Raw genomic sequence first — 24,462 nt, forward strand, 5'->3', positions numbered from 1 at the left:
AAAAAAAAAAAAACCTTTGTGTAGTCGTAAAAAAAATTTCAAATGCCAGAAAGACGCTGGCTTTTGAGCCAGTTGCCGTACGGCTTTTAATAATTCAACATGCTATGTAGTCTAAGCTCTTATTTAAAGGTTTACAGTACTGGACGAGTATTGAAATTGAACCAGCAGACCCTACCTATAAGTGGAAACTGTAATGGTGTGACATTTTCAGTTTGTAAATTAATTGTTTACGTAATTTCTCAAACTTTTAAAATCATATTTTAAAGACATGACAGTACTTAAGTTACAAACATAAATTTTGGCTATGTACCTCTTGGTTACTCCTCTTTAAGCTAAAATTGCTTGTTTGTGGCATCAGATGTCATCCCAAAGTGGTATGTGAGTGCTCCTGGTGACTGTATTTAGTCAAAAGGTGAAGGTCGCTCCCCAATGTCACTTTAGTGACCACAAGGGTTATGCATGCTCACAGGGTACAACTGAAAAGTAAACTATCTGCAGGATTTGTCTGCCTCACCTGTTTCCGTAAAAAGATTCACTTCCTAAATGTCAAGGCATTTAGAAGACTGCAACAAAGTCAAATTACCTCTGAAAAGGGGAGTTGTTGACACTCGAAATAAACAAATAAATACAGTTCAAGGCAGCACATGACATTTAAAATGGCATTTTATAGTTCCCAATTTTGTGTTTGGCCACGGAGTTGAAAGGCAGATGTTGGCTATATGATATCAAAGCCCATATTGTATCTTTTCTTTCTTTTTTTTTCTGTCAGAGCAACCTGATATAGTGACAACATCAAAGTGGGCATACCTGACGTCTTAAGCCAAGGGTGCACCCTCTGATTTAACTTAAATGAACTACACACGGCTCTAAAGATTTCTTCTTTTCCTAGCACACAGCTTACTCAGATTATGTGCGCCAAGGAGAAGAGAGATGCTCTAGAATTTCGTAGCTTCAAAGAAAACAAACACAAAAGTTTCTGGTTAATATCTGCAAATTGCTCATGCTGTACTAGAGAAACTGTCACATCTATGCTACCAGCTTACAAATGCAGTCAACCCGTTAAAGGTTTCATTCTCGTCTCAGCAAGAACAGTTTTTTTTGGCACCTGAAGTGCACTTTCCGTTGCTTGCACCAGTAACCCTGAACAATGCCAAGCCCTTTAAGTTTTGGATAGAAGTCATTCCCAGGTGTTCAGAGATAATTTGAGATTTCCTGTTGTTTCCAACAAAAGCCCCAAAATGATGGGAAGAAAACTGCATGCCACAAGAAGGGGAGCATCTTATGTTACCACTGGGATGAGACATGGCTTGTTGTTTAGATCTCTTTAAGTTCCAAAATTGCCCATTTAAGGCAGTGAATTTTTAAAATGTCCCATGGTTGGACATTAAAATATGGACATGCATCAGAACTCAATCATTGATTTAAAATGTTATCTGGTGGTGGTTGGATGAACTGACATTTATTTAAGCAAGGTAATTCTGTCTTGAGCTGTAGTGCTTTGCATATTGGTGCCCTGGCTGTGTGATTGAGATATAATTATAATGGATAATCCTCCTTTTCGAAACCTAGTATGAACATACTTCACGAAATGAAATGATTTTTTTTTTTTTTATTCAGTATGACTCAAAATGAGTGACTGAGGCTCTAAACTGAGCACGAAAGTTTTCATATAGACTTGCACAGGACCGGAAGTCTTTTTGCAACCACAGGTACCGCCCCCTGGTGATGTTAAAAACAGTGCAGGTTTATGAGACCTTTGCATTGAGTTTAAGCTTAATTCATACTTCTGGGATGACTCTATATACAGGCCTATGCAAGTACCCAGTGCTGTTGCCAGGATTTATGCTTGTGTGTGGTATGGCTGCGTTGCAGTTTTATTGCCAAAACACTAGCTGCTATTAAGGGTTTCGCTCTTTGTGTCAATCCTTTTTTTTTTTTTTTTTAAACAATTTGAAAAATGAAAAATTTGGGCGACCGTGGCTCATGGGGTTGGGAATCGCATCTGTAACCGGAAGGTCGCCGGTTCGATCCCTGGGCTCTCTGTCCTGGTCGTTGTGTCCCTGGGCAAGACACTTTACCCTACTTGCCTACTGGTGTTGGCCAGAGGGGCCGATGGCGCGATATGGCAGCCTCGCTTCTGTCAGTCTGCCCCAGGGCAGCTGTGGCTGCAACTGTAGCTGCCTCCACCAGTGTATGAATGTGAGAGTGAATGAATAGTGGTATTGTAAAGCGCTTTGGGTGCCTAGAAAAGCGCTATATAAATCCAATCCATTATTATTAAAAATGGTATCAGGAAATGTGAAGGAGGAAACTACGTTGATTAATTGGTGTTAACATGATGTTTATGTATCTACAGTGATGATTTAACGCAACATTGGGTTGCCCAACGTAATCCTTGGTTCTTGGAAAAACAGAGTGAGATGTTTCACTATGGGAATCGCCTTGTTGTGATCAACTACGGAAACTCCAATGACACCACGTCTGTCCATAACAGACCTTGTCGAGCCATGCTCAGAGATCCGCCTCCTTATTCAAACATGGCCGACCAGCCCTTTGTTACTCATTGTAAGCAGATTTCTTTGTGCCCAAGCAAGGAGGGAAGTTTTGGTGAAACAAATCACTCTGTTTTCAAGGAGCCAGAGGTTATGTTAAGTAACCCCCTTTTTTTGTTTGTTTGTTTTTTGGTAACTTCGCCTGGTGTTTTCACTGCGGGGAGATGCAGCCCAATCCAGCTAAGCTCCAGCACTGCTCAAGATCTAAGGTTGGACCCTGATGCATTAGATTCCAGCACTGCCTGACCCAGAGATGACTGTGCAACATCCAACTTATAAAAATGCTTAAAAGCCAAAGAGACCTTTGGTTGGGTCATAGGCTGCTTCCATGACTTCAGCATCACTCAAGCCTGACCGGGTTTAACCATAAGGCTCTCTTACCTGAGTGCAGCCCATTACACGCCCACAACCTTGGCCTGCTCCCCTGGAGGACGAAGGATGAGATTATTGACTCCTGGGCGTAGAAGGTGAAGTCCTCCATGTCCTCTAGTTTGAGGAGGTTGGAGCATCAACTCCATGCCATCGACACCGGACTCGCCCATATTTTGATCAAGGAGGCCCTCAAATGATGGGGGGCATGAGCAGAGACTCTTCCTGGATATCACTCGTTGCAGTAGCAGCTCGCAGGCAGTGGTCCTGACTGTTCTTCACTGTTACTCTCAACCTCCTTTCCCATACAAATGATAAATATCAGATGAGGGTCCCTGCCCGAGATGGTGGCACTACATGATGCGGGGAATCGATGGGATACAACCTCTTTAGCCTTTGATTCTGGCCCTTTGGTGGAGATAAGAGCCATAGCCATGGCTAACAGAAAGGGGTCAGACTAAGCTACACCTGGCCTGTCATAACACATTAGCCCATTCATAACTATCACTAGCTGCCGTCAAATCCAAGCTAGTAGCAGCGAAAGCCAGTTCAGCATGTTAGAATAAGAAGGCGGAGCCCTGAGCACAGCGTGACAAGGTCAGTCATGGACAGACGTGGTGTCACTGGAGCTTCCGTAGTTGGTCAAGCCAAGGCGATTCCTATAGTTAAACACTAAGCGAAATTAGAAAAAGAACTATAAATTCCTGTCACTTTCCAGCCCACGACACAATGTCCATCTTCCATACTGTCTGTGGTAGTGAGTAAAAGACTCCAAAAATCCCCCTAAATTTAAAGATGACTGCTAATCAGAGCAGTATCTGAAATGATAGTTAAATTTTGAATGTCCTTACAGTAGAAAAAGGGATTAGAACAGTGTAAGAAGACTGTAACATTAAAGTTTAGTTTCCTTTTATTGCACTAAGGAAAATTGCATTAAAATATATCTATATTTACTTTTCATCGATACCCTGTGATCACTTTAGATATTACAAAACTTCAGACCCACTCTCAGTATTGTCTCACAAATATATACTCTCTCGCCTACATTTTGTTTGTTGGGGTTTCTCACTGTAGTATACGCATGAAAAATGATGGGGTCATTGATGAGTAGCCTTCCAGCAATGTGTTTCACAAACATGTTAGCAAATCACTGTGAAGACACCACTTGACTCTGCAGCACCATCTGCTCAGCTGTGATGTGGCGTGTGCTGCATGTGCTGCAGGCAATGGAGAAAGCATTGTAGACAATCAAGCTGGAGCCGCTCTACCAGGGAAATCATGTGATGACAACTTTTACAAAACATCCAAAGTATCTTTTCCTGCATTATCTTGTCAGTTTCTGTGCAACATGTAAACCGATGCAGATCTGTGATGGACTAGGCTGATGATTTGCTAGCTTCAATTATTTCAGTTATTTATTTATTCGAACCTTGTTTTGCTATCAGAGTGCATTTAATTTGAAAGGTATTATTCTTTTCCTTCAATTAAATGTGAATGGAGATCAAAAATCCTGTCAGTAATGTAGAATAGCTTCTTCGTGACACAATAAAACAGGTTGTTGGGAACTATTTTCACCCACCTTCCCTCCAGCAGTTATTGGCAGTAGTCACTGAAATATTCAACCTAAGTTGGTGCTGACTTTTTTCTCTCTCTGCCTGATCTGATTTCTGTACAGTAACCTGTCACCTCAGAACGTAAACATTTTAGTTTAAAAAAAGTACTCGTGTGCAGAACAAATCAATCTGTCAACAGACACTTTTCAAGCTGTAATTCACAGCTTGTGGTAAATACCAGATTGGCATGCAGGTTATTGTAGAACCCCTTAACTGCTTAAAAACGAATTGTTGCTACTTGACTGTTTCTAGCTTGCATAGAAATATGGCAAAATGTATACTTGTAATACTTATTGTATGCTATCTCTATTCTGTCTCTTGATCTCTGTTTGAAAAAAGTGCAGACTAAAGGTACGTGCTGGGCTAATCTTGGAGTTTATATAACTTCCGGATACCTTTCACTGGCTATCTTGTCATGGTGTAGATTTTTAATTGATCACAATAGGAAAAAAGGAAGTACCATGTAATAGTGGGTCTTTGTGCTTAAACATTCTTTTTACTTTTTCAATAACATTAACTGAACATTTGCTTGTTTCATTTTGAAAGCAGTTGCTTCATTTCTTTATGTTTTGTATGTATATTTGTGCAATTAATAATGGCAAGACTCAAATTTGAATGGACAGCAGCACATTGTTTCATGACCCCTGCCTGTCAACTCTGAAGCGCAAGGCATTGAGTAGGCAGTGCTGATGCAAATCAGTTATCAGAAAATACACTGCACATCTTTAATGTATCTATGCACATCCCTCTTTAAGTTCATACTTCCCAGCAAACAACAGTTGGAGTTTTTGCTGTTGTTGTTTTTACCAGAGTTCAGAAGTCAGTCTCACTAAATTCAGTCTTTCGGTGTGAGTATTTTATAATTATTGAAGTTTACTGTGTTCACTGAACAATTATTTTAAGCAATGTTTAAAGCCAGAAGACCAGAATATCTTTGGAGCCTAGAGATTGTCTATTAAAACGAAAAGGGAAGTAGTTTGTGTCAATATAAAAGGATTATCTTTTACATCCCGAAGCAGAAGAGCTATTATGATAACTAGAAAATGGCTCTGGTCACTGTCACAGATACATTTCCTAGCTCCTTTAATCATTCTTAATTAAGGTCAGTACAGTTATCTTTTAAAGGACGACATTTCTAAATTGCCCGAAGAATCATGTTGGATGTCCATTGTTCATTCACTCACTATAATTCTTAAACTCTAGCAGATATTGGTAATTGGTGATGTCTGTCAATACTTTTGTGTGCAATCACAGGACTTGCAGTTATTACGGCTTATGTTTTTTTTTGTTTGTTTGTTTTTTGGCACATCAGAGTTCTTGATAATGTTTTTGGAAATAAGTTATCTTTAAACTGTGGGTCCATAGTGTAGTAGCAAGTGAAAGGTTGCTGCTTTGATCCCAGCCTGAGACACAAATTCCCTTTGGGGTGGCGTCAGGAAGGTCATGTGGTGTAAAAGTACAGCTACTCACTGTGGCAACCTCTTGTGACAAGGGAGCAGCAAAAAGTAGCTTTTATGTTTAACCTAAACCTCTCTATACTTTTCAAAATGGAAGCAAAGGAAAGTTAAGTAACTAAATAACGTCATTGTAACAGTGCGTTTTTTCTAATGGTTTTCCATCAATAGAGAACTTGGGGTGAAAGCAGATAATTCCACCATTAGGATTCATGAAACTTGGACTTATTATGAGTGGATGATGATGGTCTCAAAACTTTACCATGTTATTTCAACAAAATCTCTAATTATTATAGTTCTAAAAATATAGGAAAAAAATACTGAAAGTGGTGTTATCAATGCTTGCAGATGGCAGTATTTATAAGTGTCATTAAATGAAAGGCATTTTCCATCCCTCTTTTCAAATGAGCTACTGTCATTGATGAAACACTTCCTTATTCGAAGTGTGAATCAAAGTGCCAGCAGTAGCAGCAGCAGCGGCATTATACTGCAATAATAGCGACACGCCATTATGTGTAATGAGACATCATAAGTCAAGTGTAGGCACAAAAGTGGCCTAAGTACTCTTGTGCTTGGGGTACTTTTTCCTCTGGAAATTTTAAATAAAAGTATAACATGACTGCTTAACACTTAGTTTCACAGTAACTAAAGTAAATTGACCTTGTAACTTTCAGGAGGTGCACAATAGTGTTACACAGTAAAACTGAAATATATATTCTACCTCCGGTGCGTCTTGGGTCTGGATTTTTTGCCAGCTGCATTTTTCAATTTGTTCTTCCTGCCACATGGAGTGCAGCTAGCAAGCGGAGCTAAGAATGCTTGGTTGAGACATTTGTTTACTTTTAGATTGCATCACCAGTTGCTAGTATCTCTTTCGTTTGGTTGTTCTCAGTGGTGTTCTCAGAAAGCTTTCTTGTACATTTACTTTAAATTACTTGGAAATAGTTGAAGTAGCTTCCTTTTTACTTAACTGAGATCGCTGACATGCACTCTTCCTCTCAGACATGCCTGGTAAAGTTAATATCAGCATAATGATCACCTTTCCACCGTGGGAGCTCAGAGCAGCAAGTGCAAGGTACAGTAAACTCATAAAAGAGCAACACCCTGAACTGAAGTCACAAATATCCTTTTTCCGACAGCAGTGGAAAAAGCAAAGATTCTCTTGCCTCATGATAGTTGGGATAGACTCCAGCTCCCCGCAAGCCTGGTAAGGACACGCAAAGGAGAATGGGAGGGTTGAATTTACAATTTATTCCAGTTACAAGTTTATTTGTTTTCTTATTGTTCATTCAATGTTTAACCAATTGGCCACAAGTTCCACTGAGCAGTTCTTTCAGGGCATCTTGGAAAGATGACCCCTTAGTAAGTAGTTTTTTTCCCCTCCCCTGAAAGTGACCCTAAACGAGGTCTAACAGCGGGACGGTTCATATTATTTTATTATATTATCTCGCCTCTGCCAGTGCGCCCCAGGGTGGCTGTGGCTACAACGTAGCTTGCCATCACCAGTGTGTGAATGGGTGGATGACTGAATATGTAAAGCGCTTTGGGGTCCTTAGGGACTAGTAAAGCGCTATACAAATACAGGCCAGGCCATCTTAAAAAGGCATGCAGGCATCAAGCTGTTCTGAAATGGCCTACAAACTCTTATAGCGGAAAACAACCATTAAGTGCTGAGTGAGCTTAGTTATTTGCTTGACACATTGCATTGTGGGAGCCAGAACACTGCCAATAACAGTAATGCTGATTTTCCTTTTCAGTTCACGCCCTTTCGGATGGTCCTGGTATTTCATGACATAAAATCTAAACAGGATAATTTGAATTGATAGTTATTCCAGTCAGCCGTGGGAAAAATGCTTGACATGGCAAATCGAGTGCATAGGGTTGATAAAAGTCACATTGATTAAACACATTTTAACTCGGCTGAGAAATTAGGTTAAATAATGAACATCCGATGCCATGTTTAAATCCCAAGATACATTTGTCCGGTATAGCATATGTTACAAAAGGAATTAGTTTTTTTTTATTTTTTTTATTTTATATATTGACTGTTTAGATGATCTACACAACATTGTGTTATAATTCCCTCTTGGAAAGCATTTCTGCTGAAGTTGTTGTGTTTCTGTTGTAATTGTACGCAGAAAGGCTTTAGGGTGTTAAATGTATTTGTCTAACAACGTGTGACAGAATGAAGCATGTCTGTCTCGCGCAGACCCCGATTCTATTTAAGGGATTAGCATGCAATCATCATAATTTATGTCCCCGCATGTCACAACATATTACTGGTGGTGACATGTTGGAAACAGCTGATGAGACTTCAGTTGCGCCTCTCAGCTCCCTGTTAGTTAAGGCATTGAGAGGAAATGATTTTGAGGGTGAATGATCTGTAGGATTTTTGTTTGCAGAAAGTTACTCTTGCGTTTTTATCGCTGCACGGAGCAAACACAGATTATTTGGTGATGCAGTCATCTCTTCAATGCGCTTTTTAAGTAAACGTGTCTTGGATGGTAAAGTGCAGCTCAGGACTTACCCACGTTTCTTTCCCTCCCCCCACTGTGCTGCAATGACTGTGTTTTCTACCTTTATTCATTCACAAGCCCTGCCCTGTGGCCACACATGCTCATATACCTAGACCTCAGGTTATTGCAACATTTCTCGGGGTGAGGTCCAACGTGTGAAGTGGGCATGGGTGCAGCTTCTGAGTGATTTCCTTCCCACACTCTTTGTTGAAAAGTGAAGGAGATGCTCTCAGGGTTTCGTCTCCATTCACCACAGCCTTATACGTCTAACGTTTTTAATCCTGTATCAACAGAAGGACAGGTATGTGTCTCACTCAAAGGAAACTACATCTTTCTTTTGAGCTTATTCAAGGTAATTATTGACAGAGTGATTGTGTGTGCGCAAGAGTGACTGATTCTGCTTTGGAAAGGAGACATTCCCGTTGGGTGTGTCAATATGAGCAAAGTATTTTTCAGCTGTTGAAAGCAGCAGAAAGTCAAACATCTGGTTGTCTAATAATAACCTTTTTCCTTGTTTTGATCCTGGCACGTCCACTATGTGGGGCTCACAAGCAGTTTTCATTATTTTCTTCAAAATGCTATTTTCTTGTGAGCACATTACTAGCAAATCCATGTATTGATGCTTAGATGCATATTCTGTCTGACGTTGGGGTCAGTCAAGGTTCATACAGTTTGATTCAGACCATTTACACATTTGTATTTCTAAATTCCCACATCTGCTCGTAGCAAATACTTTGTGAGGGTGTCCGCCAGTGTTTCGTAACCATCTGTTGAGTCTAATAGTTTGCTAATAGTTTGCTCAGTTAAGAGGTCTAGAAATGGCTTCAGTTTCAGGGCCATACCTAAAAATGAAATGCTGCTGTTGTGAATGAGATTTTCTTTTTTTCTTTTTTTTAACTTTCCTCAAAAGTGTTTTTGAACCTCTCTCTGTCTTTGTAGCGTCTGCTGGACATAATTTGATGGTGTTTTGTGTATGAGGAAAGTCAATACACTGTTAAAAAAGAAGCAATTTAGTATTGTGGGTCTTTGGGGATGTTGTTGTACCTGCTGAGATTATTAATGATTAGTGATGGGACTGAATTTCTCCTCACAATAAAAGTCAGTCTAGATAAGCTGGATGCATTCATGCGTCGCATGGCCCTGACAGCAAACGGTTATTTATTTATTTTTCTTACTTAAAAATATAACTGGAAATACATCAAATGATTTCACTCGTCAGATTGTCCTCTCAACATATGGTAATCAATGCAACTTGGATATGCTCATAACATGGTTTTTGTTTGTTTAACCTTGGTAAACTGTATAATGCATGTGTGATTATGCTGCACTGAGACAACCAGCAATCAGACATACACCGCGTTGGTTTGAAAATTACACATCTGACTCTTCATTGTATTTTAGAAAACAAGCTTTTTGTCTAATAACAGGAATATTGGGGGATGATTTGCAACAGGCCTGATTACTTCAAAAAAAAAGATTCACAAATTCAGTGAGGCTAATTGGATCATGAACAAATTAATTAATTATTTTGAGGCATTTGTATTGTGATTTTGGGATCTGCGTCAGACTTATTGCACCCATGTTTCCATTACAGATCTGGGGGTGGGGGGAATCTGACCAGCAGCATGAATGGCATCCAAGCATAAATCTAGCTCCATTTGTTTTCCTGTTAGGAAAAACCACAGATTTTATGTCCTGACAGGCTGGAGTTTGTGCAACCTCCACAAACACAATAATTCGCCATGACGGAGAAAAGTGAAATGCAAGATAAAACTTGTGAGACAGTCCAAGTCACTGCATCACAACCACTCAGACTCACTACTACGTTCTGTAAAAAGTCTTTTATCCGGTTGTTCAGTGATGACGCGACGAATCCTACTTCCGGGTCTAAAGTAGTCTGATTTTAATATGGCTTTTGTGTTGTTAACATGTTTAATGTTATGTATTTTCTTCTATTTGATCTCAAAAAGCTCCTAAAACAGTCAGTGATCCCTGTTGACCTCCCTCGACTTTTATTACCGCTAATCATTTATTTAAGCTCAGTTTTTAAAACCTTAGGATGTAACTACAGCCCAGCCCATGCAGCAGTATATGAATGACTGACTATTGTGGATGGATTATCTCAGTTGTTCTCCTGGCTGAAGTTTGGTCCTTTTACAGCATCCTGCCATGCGATTACATTTGTTCCTGACCACCGAGAACACTCACGTTAACTTTTATCGAGTGGAAAAAAAAGTTAGCTTGTTTATATTATGCTAACATAGCTGTTTCGCTAGCAATCACGTAGCACATCATTATATACCAGCTAGCCCAACTTCAGTAACCCTACAAACGTCACTGCTGTTTAGTTTTCTGTCTTCATTTATGTTGGAAGTGATGGCAGAGCTGTACGTTTTAATTTGTTTCCAAAACCCCGCAGTCAGGACATGCTATATTGTATTTAGATAGAAGCTAGCGAGCTAACTTCCTGCTAACTTCTAACTCCGTTAAATGTCATAAATTCCGTTTTCATGGATGCCTTGATGCCAAACTCAATTGTTACACCTGGTAGAGCAGAACGCTGATCATTTTATTAAAGATGAAAGACTTTAGACAGTTTTTCAACTCTCAGTAATGCCATAGTGATCGTTTGATATGTGGACCTGCAGCGGAGTTTAGGTCCAGACACGGCTAGTGACGTCAGACTGAACAACCAGGTAGGGTGCTGCTCAAAAGGCAAAGTTCTTCATGTGACTTTTTGTCTTCATGTGTCATAATACATTTAAAGTTGTGCATTAACTATCAAACTGTAATTTCCAACAAATATTAAGTATACATTTAGTGAAAAATTCAGCCTGAAAACTGGTCTTTAAGTAGCTCTCGCCTCTGTTTGTGCCATTGATTTTTCGCAGCTGCTTTTAGCTCAGCAAGTCAAGGCAATCAACTGCTGCTTCTTTGAGATTCCCTGCAATTGAAATTCAGGCTAATGTACTATCATTTCTCAGCTCGTCTCCATTTCTGTGCTGAATGTCGGTGATGTGGTGTCACTCAGCCCCCTGGAGAGAAATATGCTTCCCTGAAAGTCAACAGATAATGGTTCTAATGGGTTTGACGTACAGGACCAATTACAGGAACACCGCGTGTGTTCAGGTGATGGCAATTTATCAACTTTGCAAGTAAAAGGGGCTGAAAAGGAACTTTAAAAAAGAAACAATAAGAGGATTTCAGAAAAAAATAGTCTAAAGGAAAACAGTTGCTTTTATTATACTTTTGCAGGGAAAACTAATTTGAATACAGCAGTGCGTGCTCATTTGCCACTTTTTTGGGTGCATCTGTTCAGTTGCTAGTTAATGTAGAAATCTAAGTAGCCAATTACATGGCAGGAGCTAGTTAAAGATGTCAAACCAAGCATCAAAATGGGGAAGAAAATGACTTAAAGTTTACGTCATCATTGTTGGTAGTGGGCGGTTGACTGGTTTGAGGGTACTACTGCTTTGGTCTAATGGTGTGGGAGATATTTTTTAATTTTTTTTTTTTTTTACATAGCTCGGCCCACTTATTACCAACTAAAGATCACCGAGTATCACCTCAATTCGGTTTAATGAAGTTGAAAATGAGTTCACTGTACTCAAATGGCCTCTACAGCCACCAATAGAGCACCTTTTGGATGTGGTTGAATGGGAAATTCACAGCATAGATGTTCAGCTGCCAAATCTGCAGCAACTGTGTAATGCTATCATGTCAATAGGAAACAAATTCTCTGAGCAATGCTTCCTGGCAACTGCCATAAGAATTAAGGCCGTTCTAAAGGCAAACACTGGTTCCACCCAGTTCTAGCAAGGTGTACTTAACAAAGTGGCCAGTGAGTGCATGTATAATGACATCAAGATAAACTCGTCACCACTGTGACTTTGACAGCAGTGCTGGCTTTTTTTCCCCAGCTGCTCCCTCCTTCACCGCTGGATGGAAACGCATATTTGTTCTGGGACAGATTTCACCCAGATTCAATATGCTTCCTATACGCAGTGTGCTTCCTGCCAGGTTTGAACCAGGGATCGTGACAGGTTATTACCGGAGCTGTGATATACATCTGCTTATTTCATTTAATTTTTTAAACTTGTTTTTCATCAGATTGTATAGCAGCAGACAGTTTTAGTACAAGTAGGACAATAAACTGAAAATCCTGCTAATTTATTTGCAGTGTTTTTGTTGACGAGACATCAGACTTTACAGCTTGACAGCTGGCCAACTAGCTACCCAGCAGGGACAGTCTCAATAAAGTAGAATCTGCACACTGTTCGCTCAACTTCCACTGCTTCATATCTTGCAGGCAGAGATAATATCTTGTCATCAAATACAAACGTGGCTCGGAGCCTTTTTCCCAGTTTATCCCTATCCCGTAATGCAGTCTCTGAATGTGGAAAAGCCAGAGTCGACAGTCCCTGATCCACACGGACCGTCTTATTCACTGCATAGTCTGTGTGCAACTCAAGATGCTTAATATAGCGACATATCATCTTGCTTACTTTTTACCTAAAGTGCCAATCTACAGACAGACACAGACATTTATGTTCAAATAACACATTATTTTTCTCAAAGGAAACATTTCTTCAGCATCTCTTTTCGCCCTTGGGTGGGTCTTTGTTCCTGGCTTTTTAAGGACTACTTCCCAAAACACCCAACGTGCTCTGATTGGCTGGCTAGTTCTTGCTATGTTATGGCGAAAATCAGACATTGATCTGCTTTTGTTTTGTTGTCAACAAGTATTACTAGCAAGAAAACAATTCAACTCGCCACAGTTTATAGTGTCCCAACAAAAGGGTCTGACTACTGGGCCTGAAGATTGATTTATTTCTTTAATTCGGTTAGAAATACAAAAACAAAACCACAAAACATTTCTGCTTGGTGGTTATGTTTGATTAGAGCAAAGTTTGCTTGTTGTTTATTGAGAGACTCGCAGATACATGAATGCCGTAAAACTGTGTATTTATCTACAAACGAGCCTTGGCTTTCACCTCAGTTAATCCAAATATTGTGAGTAGAAGAAAAAACACATCTTCAGAAAAATGTCTGTCATAACCTTAAGTAGGCAGTTATAACCCAAAATGCTTCCTAGCAGAAATATGAGACGGGTAAACATGCAAAACTCTAACAAAGGTTTCCTTCTTCACTCTGACTTCTCAGAGTCACCCTTTTTTCTTCTGCACGTCGATTGCTAGTGACAGATAATAGTTTTTCTCCCGCAGCGCTTGTTGGGGAAGGTGTTACTAGACACGGGTGGTTTTCGAGTGATCCAAGGACTGATTAATTCATGACTGTAGATGAAACTGATTGGGGGGGGAATGGAGGGGGGGAAAAAAGGCTGTATATGAACTTGAAGCTCTGCCTCAGCTTTCTTTATTGCTATCCCCTTTAAAAAACCCTTCATTTAGGTTTTGACACATTAGAAGAAATAAGTTTTCAAACCCTGTGGCGCACTCATTTTCCCTTTATGTCCTTTCAGTATGAACCACATTTAGTTTGGGAAACGGTCACCAGAAGAGGTGTTGTGTAAGGAGCTGAGAGGAGTGGCCAAGTCTGAGGTCAGTAGATCAGATCATGTGATCCAGTGTGTCAGGGTGGGGTCAGACTAAGACTTTTCTTGGCAGACTAGGAGACACTGAGGATTATAATGCTTACAGGGAGATTTAGCTTTGACTAGAAAAGGATGTCTAGTAAAAGAGAGGCTTATTATTCCATGTTGAATAGGTAGATAAGTCTGACAGTTGATGAAATTCATTTTCAGTTTTCTTTAGTCTTGCTGTCATGCAGGCTGTTTGTATTCTGCTTAGTCAAAGGAAACAATTATAACAGTAATAATTAGACACTGGCTTGCTTCTTTATCTTGACCACAATGAGGTCATCTTTATTCTGGAGGAACTACGCAGTGTGGCCCTTGCGCATTAAACTAATGACAGCCTTGAAATCTGCACAGATTGGGTCTGCCTTCTTGGCTTCTTACCTACTTTTCAGCTTTGTACTTGTTCTTTGAACTGTTTAAGGGCCTGAAATACCCAAGTTTCAACCCACCAGGCTTACAGCGAGGTTTTTCCTCCCTCCCTCGTTTGGAGGGCAATACAAAGAAATGTTGAAGAACCAGTCAACCATGTGCTTTTAAGGACTGTGGTAGGTTGGCAGCTTCGCTGTCTTCACTTGTATTTCACAGCTGCTGAAAAGTCAACGATAAGCACAGTGAAATCATTGTAGACCAAATATAATGGGGGATTTCAGTGGTAGGCTTCTACACCCATCACAAATTTTCCTTCTTTCTTATGGTGCCTTCAGCAAGGTTTGCCGTACTTCCTGGATGTTGTTTTCTTTGGTTCTCTTTCCTAAAGTCTGCTCTAGTCTGGACAAGTTTAGCCTGCTGAGAAATACTGAGATTATATACACAGATTTTGGTCATATTTTCACTCTTTAGTGTTTTTGTTGGCAAGTCATTTTTTTATTTATTTAGTTTTTTTAATGGAAGATTGAATGTTAAATCCTGTTTTTATAGAATTTACTGTGATAAACATGTCATTTACCGTTATATCTGTCCTGCATAGTTAATTGCAGCTTGTTAATTAAAAGAAAAGCAGAAGAGTTTTCTTTCCATCCTGAATAGGTTGGCAACTTCTGTGAGTTTTCAAAATATGCCCTCAGTCAGTCCTGTCAGTGTTTTCCTCTGTGTGTGAGTGTATGTGTGCAGCAGTCAGGGAGGAGGAGCTCAAATTTTCTAGTTTCCCATTTCTGGCTTTTCTGGGAATAACATGGAATGTCCTGGTTCAAAGGCTGCAGTTGAGGGATGTGGTGGGAGGTAGTGGAGCACTGTGTTGTAAACTGCAAGTGAACAAGCAAAGTACCTTGGTGACTGATCAGAGGATGTATGTAACGTGGTATGCAGGACATTACATATATTACATACTTAACATACTTGGTGTTAGTGAAGCATTAATCTGTAATACCAGAGCTGGCATGTGATTCTTCACATCTCAGAAACCTTGAATGTCTCACACTGCCTTGGTGACGCTCTCCCAGAATACCTCTGGATCACATTTCGTCCACATGTTTCGGGACCTGCAAAACTACATGCACACCTAAAGCTTGTAGATTACACCAGCAGTGCAGTATCTCAGTCGTGCATCTTCTGTGTTTATTAGACCCCCTTGCTTTTGGTGTGACACAGCCATCACAGCCTTTAACTGTCTTGTCTGGTGAATCTGGATCCACCTCGAGCAAAGCTCCGTTGACGCTGTCTCCGTCAACAGAAATAATGAGATCATAACTATTTGTTCCACTTTCTCATTTCAGTTCAGGAACACCTTATCACCTTTTTCCAAAGGCATGCCCTCTCGCATCTCTTGCAACATCTCCAATACATCCAATAATACAGAGAAAAGTCACCTGTGGACACACATGTTAGGGCAACTTTTGCATTGCTAAGATTGAAATTTCCATTCCATTTTTTGGCCTCACCAGAATCGCTGGCTTTCCTTTTGTTTGTGTTGGATTTTTATATGACTAAATTTCATACATAAATCATTATTTAAGTCGTGTGTTGTCTCAAGACCATATGGCATTCATTTGCACTGTCACAGACATAAAACATTGACAGTCCTTTTCTTGTTTGGGCCATATGGCATGTGTGGGTGTATGTTTGTGCATTGCTGGTGTGGTGCGCCTCCACTTCTCAGCATCGCTTTGCCTGCGTGTGTTCGCACGCGCACGCACCCAGTCCGGTATGTGTGCAAGACTTTTAGCCGAGCGCCTGTGGTGACCAGAGCATTGTGTGTGTGTGTATATGTGTGTGCGTGTGTCCCAGCAGGAGGAATGCCAGCTCCTGAGCAGAGCCCAGTGACGGAGGAGGGGCTTCTGCTGACCATCCGCGACAGTTCAACTGGCCGCAACATGGAGGCTGACAACACCGCCAACAACATCCTGGCCTCCGTCAAAGAGCAGGTAGTGGGTTTCTTCCACTCACACTGTGCTAAAAGCCCCTTTGCTTCATGTTAAATCTCTGATATTACAGCACAGTTGCAGCGTTTATGAACCATTATTTTGTATTGGGACATTTCAGAAATGCTACTGTTTACTCACACATTTTATATTACGCAATTTAAGAACAATGAAGTATGCATGGCTTCTTTTTTTTCCCACTTATTTGTGTCACACAACATGTTAACACTGTAACTGTATAACTTAACGTTGAAAGTGGTCACATCTCAACGTGTGAGATGATGAAAAGATTTTCATTTACAGCCGAATCCTCATCATAGACTTTTATTTGCTTTATTCTATTGTGAAAGAAAGTGAAGTGGAGGAAGCTTGACAAAGAAAGCGATTCATGGTTTATCGCCTGCAGTTATGGCCTGGCTTGTATCAGAGGACAACTAGAAAGATCATCTCTAGCAGGGATTGAGAGCTTGAGTAGAGACGTGCCCTCTGACTCACTCCGTTTCCCTCTCTGTGATTCATCCACGCCCCCTTTGGTTTTTTTACACACACTCCTTTTTCTTTCTGGCTTCGCTCCAGTCCTTCATACTTCTTGGGAATCCAGCACAGGGCATAATGTGCTACAGAGATTTTGATCATTATTAATAATTTGAATTCCCTTGTGTGAAATCTTGCGTACATTTCCTGAACTACGCTCATGTTGAGCTAAAGTTTGAGAATGATTAATGGTGTTCCTTCATTTTATTATTAAAAAACTTTTTTAAAAAAGGACTGCACGAGTGCTATTAAGACTTGCTGCAGGAAAGTGGGTATTGTTTACATGTGTGAGGAAGGAAGGAAAGAAGGAAGGAAGGAGGGAGCACCTGTCATTGTCGCTTCCTTCCTTAGAATAATCCTCGGTGGCTCATCCGGTTGGAGCAGATATCCATGCAGGCGAGCAGGAAGGGCGAGTAGCCTGCCTGAGCTGTTGCTTTTAGAATGACTGGCTGGAGGCATGGCTCGACGGGGATTCCTGCCGAAGAGTCGATACTTTAAAATTATAGTTCTCCTCTGAGTTTATGCAGGACAGTGTTGGAGAAATGAATAAAGGGATGAGTGCGAAGGAAAATGCGTAGAAGGTCAGAGACGAGGGTAGTTAGGGTTTCGGGTTTTTTTTCGTCCTCTACTTATATGTGAGGTTTTCCTGTGATTGTTGAGAGAAACCTTCGAGGGATCGCGCTGTGGATGTAAACATGCATGTTTTGTAGCCATGTTTGTGGTTAGGGCTGAAGCTAAGGAATGAAAGTGCTTGACAGGAGTGTTTGGTAAGTGTTTATTGTGTTAAGGCTGCATCTTTTATTTTTTGTCTTTGTTCTGCTTCTTTATTTAGCAGAGTTTCCTCTCTTTGACTAGTCTCGTTCACTCCTCGTCTTCCCTCCTCTTCGATCTCCTTGGAAATTTCATTTTGTCATTGCTGTAGTTACAGCTGCACAGCCTTTGCCCAGATGCCCAAAGAAGGAAAGGCTCACCAACATGTTGGTGTTTATTCACTTGGACATGTCGCACTCTCTCTTTCCTTTTAACTACTTGCAAACAGCAGCCTCTCTCTCCCTCTCTTTTTCCCCCTTTGCTTTCTTTAGCCTGTAATTTTAGGACTTGGTTGTGTTGCACTGTAGCTCCTGGAGTCCTGTTTGTGCTCTGTGCTTGTTTAATAGCAAGCACCATCTGGATGACACATCCATAATGGTTTATTACAGATCCAGTGTTTAAATGTCAAAGTATTTCTTGCAGCTCGTTCTTATTTGCCTCTGAGAAGCACGCGTGCTGTTTCTCAAGCTTGAGTCAACTCATGGCAAATGAACTGTATTGTTATTCAGTATTAACTTCATAAATTCTCAATCTTCAGACCTATCTTTGAATTAGAATTTAATTTAACCAAAGGGATGATCATTATTTTTATTTATTTATTTTTTAAATCTTTAAATCTGTCTTAGGTCTAATTAAAGCAATGGGGCAGCATTGGCACTCATTCAGACCAGACTAATTATAATTTGGTGTTTTTCATTATTTGATTTGATTTCAGTTCTTTTATTTTTACGTTCACTTCATGTTAATTTAGGTTTGTTTACTGAATGGATAAGCTTGTTTCTGTTGAGTTTTTATTGTTTTAAATCTTTATTTTGCGGTAAGTTTTTCGGATTTTGGGTGTTTCTTTTTAATTATAGATGGGTAATTTACATGGGGCAAGATTTGAGGAGTTCAGAACACGGTTAACTATGTAGGCCTCCCAGTCTTAATAATCGAATGTGCCAACGCCTCTTCACTCTTGTAATAATAACAAATTTGACCAAATTAAAAGAGACTAAAACTACAGGTCTTTCCCGTATGTATCTATATATATTTGTTCCGCATTATTCAGGCATATCCAGGCAAGTTGCATCTCCTTCGGAAGAATACTCGCTCATCTTCCCAGTAAATTCCAAAGAATTTGGGGTTGGATGCACAGCTGCGTGCTTGTTCAGAGATTCATCTGTAGGTGAGCATCACCTTACTCATTATATAGCTGAACGTGGCTCACGATATTCAGTATGATTATCAAAACATTTGACCTAAATTAATTGAATGCAGTTTAGACGCACAAGTACCTGCTCTGAACAAGCAACATAAGAGGAAATAATATTTGTTTCTACTTTAAACATGTTGTTTGTTTTGTACATTTGAGTTTAATGAATCATTTAGTGCAGACGTTATTCCTGTCACATGACACCGTGAAGGCTCTAACTTCCTGGTTGTCTGGGTAACTTTCTGTGTGGAGTTTGGATGTTCTCCCTGTGCCTCCATGGGTTTCTTCCAGCTACCGCCGGCGTCTTCCCACAGATCAGACATGCTTGTTAGGTTAACTCCTTCTAAAATAGCCATGGATGTGAGGTAGATTAAGTGCTTAAAGTGCATAGAATAAAGTGCTATATGAATGGTTGAATGTGGGTCGCAGAGCAAAATTATGATTTTTGCTCTTCTCCAACTGTATTTTTAACTCGTGTGTATTCGTGAAGAGCATGTGTTTGACATTTAATATTCTGTTATCTTTCCAGTTGTAATTTTTGTAGCATCAGAACACAATTTGCATTAGTTTTACATAAAGTAGGTTGTAGGGCTGTGCGATATGACCAAAACCTCATATCCCGATATAAGAATTTTATCGTCCGATAACGATATAAATCACAAAAATGTAACATTTTCTGTAAATTCTGTGAATCTCGGGCAGCTCGACTTGCGGGAAGTGTTTCCAGCTGCGCGTCATGTAGCTGGAGTCCAGTGTTTTAACCGATGCATGAAACGATACATTTTTAGACATAAGTTGTAACGGCTGCTGTTTTCTTTGAGAGTATTTATTACACAGAGTTCTGCGGGGAAAAACGTTTGATGCTAAGGTCTATTTTTTAGCACCTGGCGGCTCTTTTTTACTTCTCATCCGTAAACAATCTGCTCTTTCACGTGATTCAGTTTATTTTGAAAAGTCTCAACAGGATCTTGAGCTTTATTGTGAAAGGTTTATGTGGAACATAAACAAGCAGACACGCGATGCTGTTACCATCAGCAAAAACAGGCGCTTGTCCGTCTGTAGTGTGGTTATTTTAAATATAAGAGAAATGGAGAACTTTAAGAAATTAATATCAGAATCAGAATCAGAATACTTTATTAATCCCTGGGGGAAATTATTTAATATAGCCACTACAGTGACCATCAAAACGATGAAAAAATATTGCCGTAAACAATTTATTTTTGCGACACCACGAAACAAACGATAGCGTAAAATTAAACGATAGACGTTTTTATATCGTCATCCGATATATATCGTTATATCGAACAGCCCTAGTAGGTTGTGTGTTAAAGGATGTTGTAGTAGTGTAGTAATTTTACAGTTTTCATTGTAGCCAAATAAAGTGTTGTATGAGTGGATAACCTAACAGGAATGTGTATGTGTCTACTCAAATAATTCCATTATGTTGGTAGACTACAATGCAAATTGAATTTATGATTGTTGTTATTTTGATATGTGAGACAATGGCATTACAGATTATAGGGAGAGTTACGCAAGCTGTGAAATACTGAAAACACCCTAAAGCCAAGAGATGGGCTTCTTACAACAGTGTCCTTTAAATTTAAATTAAATAGTGTCACATTTGGTGGTTATTAAAATGATTATTTTAGAGATGATGGCTGCGATCTATTCTCTGGGAGCTCATTGGTAAGGTAGTTGGGTAATTCAGTAAGTAAGTGCATCTCATGTAAATACACATACTGTAAAATGTAAATGAAAACCTTTTATAACGTTAAAGTGATTGTTGGTGAATAATGGTGGCTGCATCAGACACCATTGTCAGCAGCCTTTAAAAACAAGCCAAATTGAGACTTGAAACAGCTATATAGGAGCTCTTTGGCTGTCTGAGTGGGAAGCCATGACATCCACTGCGCAGGCATTAATGAGGTAGAGGTCAGGTCTTTAAAGGGCCATCTCATTGATCAGTTTGACCTAATCTCTGCTTTCTACTGCTTCTCCCTTGAGAGAAATAGCTGCAGAAAAGGAGGGTCCTTTCGTTGCATCAGCTTCGATCTCATCAGCACCAAGTACTTCTTATACAAACACTTCTCTAGTGGCCCCTCGGTATACCTATTTTTAGGTATGTTAGTATTAAGTAGGTTGCAGAAACAGACAGAGGGGGAAGGATGATGGGTGACGATAACGTTTGCGCTTTCCTGACAGCGTGCACGCTGTACACGTAAAGTCTGTGCATAGTTGACCTGTTATTAACTTAAACCTTGAAATGCCAAACTGTGTTTTATTATTTGTATTTTTAGAAGTTATAAAGCACGGAATTTTTTTTTTCTTCAAACGTTTTTGTGGAATAATATAATAATTCTTCTATTATATCTGCAGTACTTGAGTATTTCCATTAAAATTCGTGCTCATGAGCAGTTCAGGCAGTACTTCAAAATGTTTTTAAAGCAGTAGGAGCTTCAGGTTGGAGCTGATTTACTTCTTTATCCTTTATTTTGGAAAAGACTGTTTGCTGATGTTACTCTATTACAAATATGATTTACTGTTGTATATTGTGAGTATAGTTCATGCAGTAATATGTTACACAATACACATTTGCAAGTGCACTAAATGTATACAAGAGGTTCCACACTAAAGAGACTGCAGGAGCCGATCCTTTCCTGCTCAACATTCCCACTTTACTTCCTGGCCTTTCCCCTCTTTCCTCTCGCTTGCTCTGCGTTGCTGTTGAGGCATTTTTTCAGGAGGGGGACTGTTTGTTTTTGTTTTTTTTATCCTTTATTATGACAGGAAAGCTCAAAGAAGTAGACAAAGAGCGGGGGGGAGACGACGCAAATGCCTCTGGGGTGGATTCAAACCTTTGCCTAATAGTTCGCCTGCTCAACCTGTTGGGCTAAAGCAGTGCCGACTGTTGAGCTATTTTAATGAGGGATTCTGTCCAAAAAATGCTGCTGCTACTCAGTGGATCCATAATGCAGTGGTTTACACATTTACCTAACAAGTGAAAAGATCCCTAGTTTGATCCCAGGAGGAAACTGTAGTTCTTTGGAGGTTGCATCAGGAAGGGCATCAGCATAAAAATCTGCCAAATAAAATATGTGGCACTACCTGCTGTAGTAACACTCAAATGTGGTAACCACAACCACAGCTGCTCTATCATGGCTAGACTGATAGACCAGTATCAGTGGTTTCAGAATTAGTCTGCCTCAAGCATTGCAGAGATGTGTCCCTCGAGCAAATGAGTAATATTAAGATTGTGGTGTGTTGATTTTTGGAAATGAAATGTTTTGCTGCACTCCCGTTCCTCCTCCATTATAAAGCTTTGTTGTTAGAGTAATGCTGTTATTAGCTGTGCCTGGACATGCCTATATGCATGGCACAACTAGCAAAAAGTTGTGTTCCAACACACCACCGTACAAAAACAAAAAAACACCACCACCGTCACCACAGTGGAATTTTCCCACTTTGTTGGAGTCAATTACACATGAAAAATCTGTCTGCCTTCTGCTTTTTTGTGGTAAACTGAAGTTACAGTCTGTGACCCTGATTTCATCCAAATCAGGCATAGACACACACGCACGCTGGCATTCTTCAGAGCTCAGGAACTGACCTTGCTTTCAGTGCTACAACTTTACCCTGTTAAAGGCTTGATGAGCTGGCTGAAATATTACTCACTTGAGATACCCATGAAAGCTTCTGTCTTGTTTTAATGAAGCCCAAGTCATCTTTGTCCAAGTGACCCAGCTTAAGGAGTTAATAGTTGGGGTCAGAGAAAAGCTCAGAGGCAGTGGCTTTTTTGGCCATTATGCATTTCCATGCCCTAAGCCCACAGAAAGGTTGAGTTCCCTCCGTAGGCGATAGTGTCTGTTCCACTTCCATAGGCGAAATAAGGATTCTAATTACTATCGACTAGTGATTTTCTCCACTTCTCGGGGTCTTATCTGCCTTCCTCTGCCTGGTGCTGCTGCTGTGACACAGGCAAGGAGAAATCTAGAGGCATAAGCATTCTGGCCTCGATTATAGTCATAAAAATGGAAGCCGGGCTCCGAGCAATTACCCCATGGGGGAGCAGGACAAGTATGAGAGAGAAGTGAGAGAGATTCAGAGGGGAGAGATGCAGGTGAAGGAGAGTGCGCAGATATACAGAGGAAAGACAAAACGCAGAGATGCCGAGTGGGGGGGGCAGAAGCGGGAGTGTGAGCATGATGGAGAGAGGCAGAGTCAGAGAGGCTGTCACCTGTGAATGGTTCACTAAAGCTCTCTGACAGGAGGCTGTCAACGTAGACGAAAACAGAAAAGAAGGAAAAGGGGAAGAGAAGATAATCTGCTCCCAATGTGACACGATGTCAAAGGAGTGGTCTGTCTAGCCTGGCGCAGCAATGCTGTTTTCTACCCAGCCACGGGAACTCTCCCCCCTCCCCAACTAGCCTGTTAATACTCATCACCATCACTGTCATCATCATCATCATTACCACTATAATCATTGCCACTGTCAACAGCACACACAGGGAACCAGGTCATTTGGAGCAGGAGTTTCACTTCTCACATAAGAGGGTAGGAGTATAATAGTCCTTGGAATTGCCATGCATCCATGGATGAAGTTCAGGAAGATGGCTGGGTGAATCCAAAGTGAGGTTCGTGTCTTTATCCCAAACGCCGCTTAGTTGAGTTGCACTAAATGACTGTGGTAATCGCACAAGCCACTGCAGTCTTTGTTCACTGCAGCAACCTCTAGACTGACGGTCCTTAAATTGCTTACTCACCTTATTATACCTTAGAGCAATGACACAACACTATTGATCTCTCTGTGGAATTGTATGTTCACACGTCTGTGATTTCACTGCTGCAGTATTTTTGGCCCCTTTTCCACTTGAGAAGATACAGATTGTCTTTGAGTTACTTATTTACTGGCAGTATGTCTTGGTATTATTATCAACATCATCACATAAGAGCTTTTGTTGAGGTTCAACAGCTTGTAGCTGCTCAGAAACAAAAGCAGCTCTGGCGCAAAACTTGGATGAAAAGACTTGGTGAAGAAAGAAAGCGATGACGAGGGATGAGGGATGACGGCATTAGATTAGCGGCACAGGCTTTAGAAATGTTTCCTTGACAGACATAGCCCCAAACAATAAGTGGGTGACACATGCTTTTATAACCAGGTTTAATAAAAACAATACCATAAAGACTGAGGTCCATTTGTCATTAAAAAACTCGATTGGGTTAGGTTTTGTAGTTGTTAGTCAGGTAGTTAACACGGGTTTATTATTTAAGATAATTATTGCGCTCAGCTAATTAGTGAAGATCTCGTTTCCACGGTTACTCTGCCTGTTAAATGTGCTCCGTGTCTACTACCTGGAGAAAGCTACCGGAAAAACGCTTTATTCTCTTCCTGTTTTGGTTGTACAATCAAGCCTTCATTTCCCCAGCAGAGTTGCCCTTTGGCAAACACAATTATAGAGTGAAGCG

At 40.3% G+C, this 24,462-nt stretch overlaps 1 protein-coding gene across 6 annotated transcripts in view; it reads left to right on the top strand.

Annotated features, from left to right (window-relative positions):
- The window catches only part of LOC102294411 (plakophilin-4), an 88,435-nt gene that overhangs the window by 6,198 nt on the left and 57,775 nt on the right, over positions 1-24,462 (top strand). For 4 of the 6 annotated variants that reach the window (XM_005918231.2, XM_014332377.2, XM_014332375.2 and 1 more), the window contains exon 2: positions 16,327-16,463. In XM_005918231.2, the coding sequence (XP_005918293.1) occupies positions 16,335-16,463 (129 nt within the window). In that variant the 5' untranslated portion in view covers positions 16,327-16,334. Of the gene's footprint in view, positions 1-2,722; positions 8,806-16,326; positions 16,464-24,462 lie in introns of all 6 variants that reach the window. The other 2 variants (XM_042219192.1, XM_014332373.2) reach the window with 2 other exon arrangements.

This window comes from Haplochromis burtoni, unplaced genomic scaffold (genome assembly GCF_018398535.1).
Source record: "Haplochromis burtoni strain Fernald_Lab_line unplaced genomic scaffold, NCSU_Asbu1 Contig_29, whole genome shotgun sequence".
Lineage (NCBI taxonomy): Eukaryota > Metazoa > Chordata > Actinopteri > Cichliformes > Cichlidae > Haplochromis > Haplochromis burtoni.